Source organism: Galeopterus variegatus, unplaced genomic scaffold (genome assembly GCF_000696425.1).
Source record: "Galeopterus variegatus unplaced genomic scaffold, G_variegatus-3.0.2 Scaffold7893, whole genome shotgun sequence".
NCBI lineage: Eukaryota > Metazoa > Chordata > Mammalia > Dermoptera > Cynocephalidae > Galeopterus > Galeopterus variegatus.
In genome coordinates, this window is record NW_007734004.1 from 72185 (window position 1) to 81292 (window position 9108).

General features: G+C 50.3%; 1 protein-coding gene across 1 annotated transcript in view; it reads left to right on the top strand.

The window, feature by feature from the left end:
* GPA33 (glycoprotein A33 (transmembrane)) overlaps positions 1–4669 on the top strand; it is a 42535-nt gene extending 37866 nt beyond the window's left edge. The window contains exons 5-7 of the mRNA XM_008592403.1: positions 1794–1913; positions 2464–2593; positions 3115–4669. Coding sequence (XP_008590625.1) covers positions 1794–1913; positions 2464–2593; positions 3115–3247 — 383 coding nt within the window. The 3' untranslated portion in view covers positions 3248–4669. The remainder of the gene's footprint in view (positions 1–1793; positions 1914–2463; positions 2594–3114) is intronic.
* The last annotated feature ends 4439 nt before the right edge of the window (positions 4670–9108 follow it).

Here is a 9108-nt window from a genome sequence, read left to right on the forward strand (position 1 = left end):
CCTTCCTTCCTTCCTTCCTTCCTTCCTTCCTTCCTTCCTTCCTTCCTTCCTTCCTTCCTTCCTTCCTCCCTCCCTCCCTCCCTCCCTCCTTTTTCTTTCTTTCTGTCTTTCTTCTCCCAGTTATGAGTGAGGACATGCAGTGTATCTCTTTCTGTGCCTGGCTTATTTCACTTAACATAATTTTCTTAAGTTCATCTGTGTTCCAGCTTTGCCATTTCTTAATTTTGTGACCTTGAGCAAATCACTTAACTTCTCTAAGATTTCAGTTACCTCTATGAAATTGGAGATTGAAATATTTGTTCCACCTACCATGCAAGATTGTTGGAAGGATGAGAGGCCATCATATTTGAGGACATGTACTGAGTAGCACATCCAGACAAGGAAAATGCAAGCTGCGATACAATCTTGCAAGGGAGTGGAGGTGGGGTGGAGGGAAGGCTGCTCCTCTGGCTTTGCCCCAGGACACCAGGGGAAGTGGCAAGAGATAAAGCTGACAACCAGGGCCAGACCTGCAACCTGTCACCATATTGTGAAGCTTGGACTTGTTACTGAAATGTCTGAACAGAGCAGTGACAGGATTTTATTTGCAGTTTAGAACATCCCCTATGGATGGAGGCCACCACCTGGTGGCAGCAAGGATCAGCCAAATTAGAGGACACAGGTCTCTAACTCTTTTCTCAAAAAAACAGTTATGACAAAGCATCTTTGATGACAGGACATATAAATATGTCTAACACAAAGTTCTGCCTTTCAAGGTGAAGAAATTCATGGGATCATAGGTTTAGGGGAAAGTTCTCTCATGAGGACATCGGGTCCATTTCCCTGGATTCAGGAGGATCAGGTGTTTTCACTCCCACCTGCCAGATGAGGCAGCTATGTTCAAAGAAGTTAAGTGGCTCGCTTAAGTGGTGGGAGATGAGGAGCCTGGACTGACAGCCTGCCTCCCCCCCAACACCACACATGTACAAACGTACGCACTCTCACACACACTACACACTCACAGACCACACACACACACACACACACACACACTCACACTCACACACACACACTCTACACACACACACACTCACACACACACACACTCTACACCCACACCCCCACACACACCCACACACACACTCACACACACACACACTCTACACACACACACCCACACTCACACACACACACACACACACACTCTACACCCATACCCACACCCACACACTACACACACACCCACACACACACTCACAGCAGTAATCCAGAGATCAGAGCTCTTGGTTTCCCAAGCCTTCTTCCACGTGAGTCCAAGCTAAGGGGACATAGTTTCTGAAGATCATAAAAGTGGTAATAATATCTCCTATTTTCCCGTAATACATAACATATATTATGTTTCCTGAGCACTTACTACATGTTGGACATTCTGCTGTGGGCTTACATGTATTATTAGTACCTCATTTTGTGCTCAAAGCACCCTGCGAGGCAGGTACTATTATTTTTAACTATAGGTGAAGAAGCAGACGTTCAGTGAAGCTAATTTACTTGCCGAGGCACCAAGTAAATGTGCCAGAGCTGGGCATCAAACCCAGGGAGCCCGACTGGAGTCTAAGCACCCTGCATTGTGGGTCCCGACTGGTGTAAGGTGAACAGCCCTAGAGGTGGAGATTTCTTCCACATCAGGGGAGACCGTGGCTTGGAGAAGTTCGGTGGCAGAGCCGTTCCCTCCCTAGGAACCCAGGCCTCCCGATTCCGCAGGCCTCCCCTCTGCATGGTGCCCCCTCCTCAGCCCAACTGTTCTTCCTTCCCAGTCTCAGGCCAGCCCGTCTCTCTGAAGAACATCTCTACAGACACGTCGGGTTACTATGTCTGCACCGCCAGCAATGAGATGGGATCGATGTCCTGCAACATCACTGTGGCTGTCAGACTTCGTAAGAGCAGTTTTGGGGTGGGGGACAAAGGCCAGACAGCAACTGGCTGGGATCCAGGGAGCCCGCTGAGACCACCATGGAGAAGAGCTGGGAGCCTGTTTAGGGCCCTCCACTTGCAGGCTTGCTGCAGGAACCTAGGCGGGACTAGCCAGTACAGTCCCACTTGTTCTTTGGAAATAGGGCAGAGGACTGACTGCGGAGACCTCCTCAGTCCTGCCTGCCTGTGGGTCACCTGCTGAGCATGGGGAAGGTTTCAAAGCCAGCTGTCACGGAATCACCCCATCCCTCTGGGTGGGACGCCACGTCAGCTCAGGGGCAAGCTAGAGTAGAAGCTGGCAGGGCTGACACCTGAGGACTTTCTTGGAGCCTGGGTATCCCAGAGAGTGAGAAGATGCAGAGCCGCTGTCTGTCTGTCCTTGTCTATGCCTCCATCCTGAAGAGCACTGGCCTGCCCTGCCTGGTCTCACTCCCGCTACCCGAAGCCACAGCTGCTGCTCCCCGGGCAGGGACGAGGCTCGGGAGGTGCAGCTGCTCCTCTGTCCTCTTGCAGCCTCCATGAACGTGGCGCTGTATGCGGGCATCGCGGGGGGCGTGGTGGGGGCCCTCATCGTCATTGGCATCATCGTCTACTGCTGCTGCTGCCGAGAGGACAAGGACAAGGACAGGGAGGATGCAAGGCCGTGAGTGTCGGGCGGGCAGCCTGGGGGAAGGGGCCGAGCAGACTGGAAACGTGCATCCCAACCAACTCCTCACAGCCTCTACCACTCATGACACCCCTGGGGCACAGTGCCCCATTTTGTAGCAGAGAAAAGAGCCACCTGCCCTAGTCATAAAGTGCGTGTGGTGGTCCTGGGACTTGCCTCCAAGGCCGTGATTCTCCAGCCTCTGTCTCAGGGCAGGGCTTTCTGTGGTGTGCCCAGGGCAGAGTGTGGGCTGGAGCCTCTGTCACGGTGCCAGTCCTTCCTCGGCCAGTGGAGCCAGCCTGTTCCTGTAAGGCCCTCAGTTCACAAATGGAACAAATTTGTGACACCTTCCTGTGCACTCTGAGCCCAGCCCTCCAGCCCAGTGTCCCTCTGCAGCTGGGGGGTGGGATGGCAGGTCTGCTGGCTGCTCTTCACATAGTGTGCAGTAGGCCCAGCCCCTGTGGGGGCCCAACAGGGGGCCAACCCTTCCCCTCTCTCCTCCCCTCACTGCCCTGCAGGAATCAGGCTGCCTACCAGGAGCCGGCAGAGCAGCAGAGAGAGCCTTCCAGAGGGCGGGAAGAGGAGGACAGCTACATGCTCGAGGAGCAGAGGAGCTCCGGGCGTGAGTCCCCTGACGACGCTGGCCGGTGACCAGGCCTGCTGCAGGCTGGGGTGGAGGAAGGACTCAGGATTCATTCCTCTGTTTCCGGGTTCCCTTCCCCTCTCTAACCCCATGTGTCTGCTGCTGGGGGGCTTGGCCGGTCTGGCTGAGGGGATCCTCCTGTGACTGACCTTGTCGACCGTGCTGTCCTGTGAAGTGACCGCCACCCCACTGCCAGACCTAGTCCGCGGCTTGGCCTTCACCCCAGCCCAGGCCTCAGCCTACACTCCCCTGGAGCTCCTGGAGGTGCAGCGTGAATGCTCCTGCTTGTCACTCTCCAGGGAGCAGTGCCAGCCTTAGAGGGCAGGAGCCTGCCCTGCTCACCTACACGCCCAGGCCCTAGGGACCAGCTGGCAGAGGGTCTGCACTCGATAGTCTGTTGTCGAATGGATACGAGAATAAATGAGTATGCGAAGGACTCCCTACTATGTGTTCAACTTAAGTTCAGACTCCTTGCTTGGGGACACACATTGGGGTCTGGTTCCCTTCACAGCCTCATCTCCCACAACCACCCACGCATTCCAGACATGCCCTCACCTCGCGCCCCCAGTGCACATGCCCTTGTGGGGCTTTTGCCCACGCACTTTCCATCTCTGCCTGTGAAAGTCCTACCTGTCCTCCAGGCCCATCACAAAGCACAGTGATTTTGACAACATCATCCTGATCGCCCATGTACATGGCAACAGTCCTGTCGCTTTGTCCCACATCTGTTCATGGGCCACGTGGCACTGTCATCTGAGCAGATGCCTCTCGCTCTGTTAGAGTATGAGCTCCTTGGGGCAGAGCCTGGGCCTTGCTGCTCCTGCCTCCCCTGGAGCCCTCGCAGCTGAATTTGGGAAACTAGTAAGGTTGGGCCTTCCCCTCTGTGGTCTCCCTGATGTGACAGCAGATACAAGGATGGCTTCCACCCAGAGCCACTTAGTTGAGTAAGTTAAATATGAATTGATTTAAAATGAACATGCATACAGGAGCTTGCTTGCAGGTGGGTCAGGGTTCTCATGTCCTGCTGATTCCTCTCAAGGCCAGGATAACTGGCGAGCCCTTCCCAGTCTGCGCCATATGCCTGGTTCCTGATACCTCACCCCCTGCCCAGCCCAGCCCATTCGGCTCGGGTTTGCTGGCTGGGCCATCTTGTGGTCATGGCTTCCCCTGCGTGTGGAGTGTTTCTTCTGCTCTTGTGAGCTCAGCAGTGTTACGGCTGCTTAGGTCTTGTGGCCCAGTGGCTGGTCTCGCCCAAATGCAGTTTACTATTAAATAAATATTATTGTCTTTTCTAGATGACCCAAAAAGCAGTTTCAGAAATCTATTGTCTATTTGTGATTTTTTAAAAAATGTACATTCTTATATATTTTGTTTAATTCTTTGCTTCCTTCAAATTGCTTTCAGTAATAAAATTGATGGTGGAAATTCTATTTCTTTTTTAATGTGGGTTTTGTTCAAGAGCTATGTCTGGTGGGTCTGTGTCTACTTACCGTAGGCCTCTCTGCTTCCTAGGAGAGGCAGGATGAGGGAGTTGAGAATACTGGGGCCTATTTCTTGTGGCCACAGCAGGGTCATGTGGTGTCTTGTGGTTGCTGGGGACAGGACAGAGCCCTGACTGGTAGTGGAGGTGTATTCCAGGAGCCTGCAGTGTCAGGAAGACTCTGGCGGCCCAGGAGTGAGTCCACGTGCTTCAAGGAAGGTGGTGGGGATGTTCTTCTGGTTATGCCCGCGGTGGTGGAGGGAGCAGGGAGCGATCTTCTTGCCCTTCGGTCTGAGAGGTCTGTGACTCTCCCTCCCCCAAAGCAGCTCGGCTGTACAGTCGGCTCTTCCCTCTGACATTGACTCTCCTGGAATGCGTTCAAGGTCCTCTCCTCCATGTCCCACTCCACATGCCCTGTGCTCGCTCCTGTCCCAGGACCTGTCACACGGTACCCCCAGGACCTGTGACCCTCTGCCTAGGCCTGTAAGATTCATGAGTATAGGAACCGAACCTTACTCATGGCCTCGCATGTGTTGACTACTGATAAAGGCTTGTGGAATAAATAATATTTGGTGTCACAGTATCTTGCCCAAGGACATCTCCTAGTCCTCCAGACACTTTGAGGAGCCTTCCAGCCCTCACAGGGCAAGGTTCTACAAGCACATTCTAGCTGTGGAAGGGGGGGCAGCCACTTTCTGCCGGGGTTAGTGTGACTCTCCTCTCTGCCCCTCAAAGGGCTTTGAAGTTTCACCTGCCTTAGCTCCAGGCTTAAGGAAGAAAATGAGGGAAATTGGGACCCTTTGCATCAACAACAAATATGAGGAGTCTTAAAAAGTTCATGGAAAGATTCGTATTATCTTTTAATTCCATTTTTCCATGAACTTTTTGAAGTATCTTTGTATTTTGTGAGCATGTACTACGTGCCAAACATTGTGCTGGTTGCAGGAAAGATGAAGGTCACTAACTGCTGTGCGTACTACTCAGAGGAAATAAAATCTAACGGAGGGTGACAGACCTGGGAACATAATCATGCGGGCTGGAGAAGGTGTTACAGGAACGTAGCTGAGGGTCTGAATAACTCAGCCTGAGAAAGTCTGAGAAAGCTCCAAAGAGGAGGTGACATTTGGGCTACATCCTCAAGAAAAGGAGTTTTACAAGTGGAAAAGGGCTGGTGCTGACATTTCTTCTGTCCTCCACTGCAGATCTCTATTACTTGGGTGTCAAATTGCATTATCGGTTGGTAAGACTACAGTTTCTTGCTGAATTTATTTTAGTCCAAAACTCAGTGGGAATTAGATGGTTGTAGGTTCTCCTATGGTCAAAATTAGCCCCGCAATACAGTCTCCTTTGGCTGTCAGGCATCACTTTCCAATTCACTGTTTCCAGCTGACAGTTCAAAGACTTACAGTGTCTTAGAAGAGAGACAAAGGCTACCATTGACTGAGGGAACATTGTATACTAGACAATTAGGCACTTCAGACAGTTTCTCACATAATCCTCTCTTAGAGTTTCAGATATTTCAAATATTAAGGCATATGGCAATGTAGTGTGTGCATGTTATCACTTAAGGAAGGACTCTGGATGCCCAGAGAGGTCCCCGCAAGGTAGTGTGTAGTTTGGTAAATTAGCCACTCTTCAAGGTCTTGTTCTGAAGTTGCTTTTGTGGCACAGGAACAGGGCATCAGCTGTCAAAGGCAGAGTCACATTAACCAAGCTTACAGAGCCTGATGTACAATACTCACAGCAAACACTCTGCACTTGCTTAGTGCCAGCCACTGTTCTCAGCACTGTCCACATAACAATCCTCATAGCGACACTATGAGATAGGTGCTATTATTATTCCCATTTCACAGACAAGGAAGCCGAGGTACAATGAGTTTAAGCAGTTTGAATAAACACAGTCAACTTGCTACTTACATCTGTCAAGTAGACCAGTCTTTGTGTCCACCTGACTCAGGACATCTCACCCCGTGGGCACTGTGCCCTCTGTTGCTTACTGGGAGTGGAATCAGAGCAAGAGAAGTTGGCTACCTTCAAGGAACTCTCATCCTCTACAGCAGTTTGCATAAGCAGCATCATATCACCTGTGGAGTCCTGGAAGGTCCTCTTACCTTGGCCCCACCCCTGGATAATCTGGATGAGGGCGCTGGGCATCTGCAGAAGTGACCCCATTGGAAAGTGTGGTCTTGCGGGAAAGGCCCCTTTGGGTACATTTGGCTATTGAGTTTGCTCACCAAGATTGCCTCTCCTCAAGTCGGTTTCCAGAAGGGCCCGGCCCTGCTCTCCGTCTGTGATGGCCCTTTCCCTGCATGCCCTCAGCTCCAGGTCAGCCCTTCCTACTCCCTTCTTTCCCATTCATACACTTTGCAAAAACTTTCCTCAAGTTCCAATTAAGTCTGTTAGGTCTGAGAACTGGTCTTTCTTTTTAAGGGGATATTGGATATTTCTGCTCTGATCTAGGTTGTATTGATTTCAAAGTATATCTCTAAGAAACCAATCTTATTTCCCTGATTTCCATGTTGTTGAGTGGACTTCTGTCTTAATTAAGATAAACTAAACTGCTGTAAAAAATGAACTAAAAATATAAACAAATAAATAAACAGACTAAAAATGTATGCGGCACAGATACAACACAAGTTTCTTTCTTATACATCTAACAGTATTTGAGACAGACTCAGGAGCCCAGTCTTCTGTTTATCTCCAACTGTTTACATCGCTGGGTTCCTCCATCCTCAGTGGCCCAGAAATTATCTGCAACCAGCCAGCAGAGAGGAAGGAGAACCTGACGAAGGCACAGCTGCCTTCACACTGTGACCCGGGAGTGGCCACACCGATTCCACCCACGCAGCACTGGTGAGCATAGTTACACGGCCGCGCGTCGTGCAGGGGAGGCAGGGAAATGCAGACTCATGACCTTGCTATATGTGCTCAGGAAGAAAAAGAATCAGCTGTTGGCTTCTGCCTCAGTTGCTCATCCTAACCTCCACCTGCCCTCTTCATTTTACAGATGAGGAACCTGAGAGATAACGCGAGATGATGTCGTCGTCACTGGCGTTAACAGGGCTTGCAGGTGGTAGACTCAATTCGGTCTGATTCTAAAGACTTCGGTCTTTGCGCTCTACCACTTTCCTCCTGACCTCAGGCATATACACAGGATGACTAGATGGGAAAATGTGGGAATGGAGGCAGAGTTAGGGTTTTTTGCTTTAAATTCGTATATGGTGGTTGTTAACTATCATAATACAGGCATTGCAGGTATAATACCATATATTCATTTCTGAAAAAGCTTGCATTCTGCAAGTCACACACTAAAAACAGTAGGACTTATGGGAAAATTAAGACTAGACGCAGACCACGTAAATCCAATGGAACTTTAAAAACCAATGGGACTTTTTGTAACTAGATCACTTTTAAAACATTGACAAACCTAGTGAGAATACAAATGACATTAAATCTGTGCTGTTAGCCCCAAGCATCACAGTCAGTCAAACTTAGTGTGAACGTTCATTTCTATAGAGACCTAAAATGATCCAGACAGTTCATCTGACTGTACAGTTGGGAGGGCTTTCTTTTAAAAATTTGGCTTTTATCATGTGAGCTGATTTTTAGTTATGTGCTTATCTTTGTACTTGAGGGTTTTTTGTTAGTGTATGGACATATCCCGCTTTTGCTGGCTGTGGATATATTGCAGTGTGGGGTGTACCATTAGCTCATCTTTTTGAAAAGAGATACAGAGTGTGGACTTCTTTATTGATTTATATATAGAGAGAGCACTTTTTGCATGAAAGGAAGACTCTTGTGGGAGAATATTTAGCTTTTTCCTTAAGGCCATCATATATTGCTTAGCCTTTGCTTTTCATTGTGGGACAACATGTTCCTAAAACCTTTACGTGCTGGGAAAGCCAACACCTCCCCCAGGCTGGAAGGGGCAAAGCGTGAGAAGGGGGTGAGCCCTTGCAGAGCCAGGGAGAGCTGGAGGTGTGGAGGAGGGGTTGCAGCAGGAGGTGGACTCATGGAGAGGTGCCACTGCCAGGACAGCAGCGCCTAAACTGGGAATGGGCAGGGGAGGAGACACCACGGCCACTTTCTCCTCCCACTCTCCCATCCTGCCCTGCCTCCCATTGGCAGAAGCCAAGCAGAAGCCGGAAGGCAGGGAATCAGAATCAGGCTTGCCCACAGTGGAGTCAGCCTCCTGGAGTGTAAATCAGGGAAGAAAAGGAAGAATAGAGGGGGAGGTAAGCGGAGGGGTGCAAATGAAGACCCACCACCACGTCTGCCTTCACCTGTACGCAATCGTGAGGATTCTGTCATGTGCTCCTCATCCCGCCCCACTCCCGTCTCCTGCACCTTTTTAAGTGTGTGTGTGTGTGTGTGTGTGCGTGTGTGCGC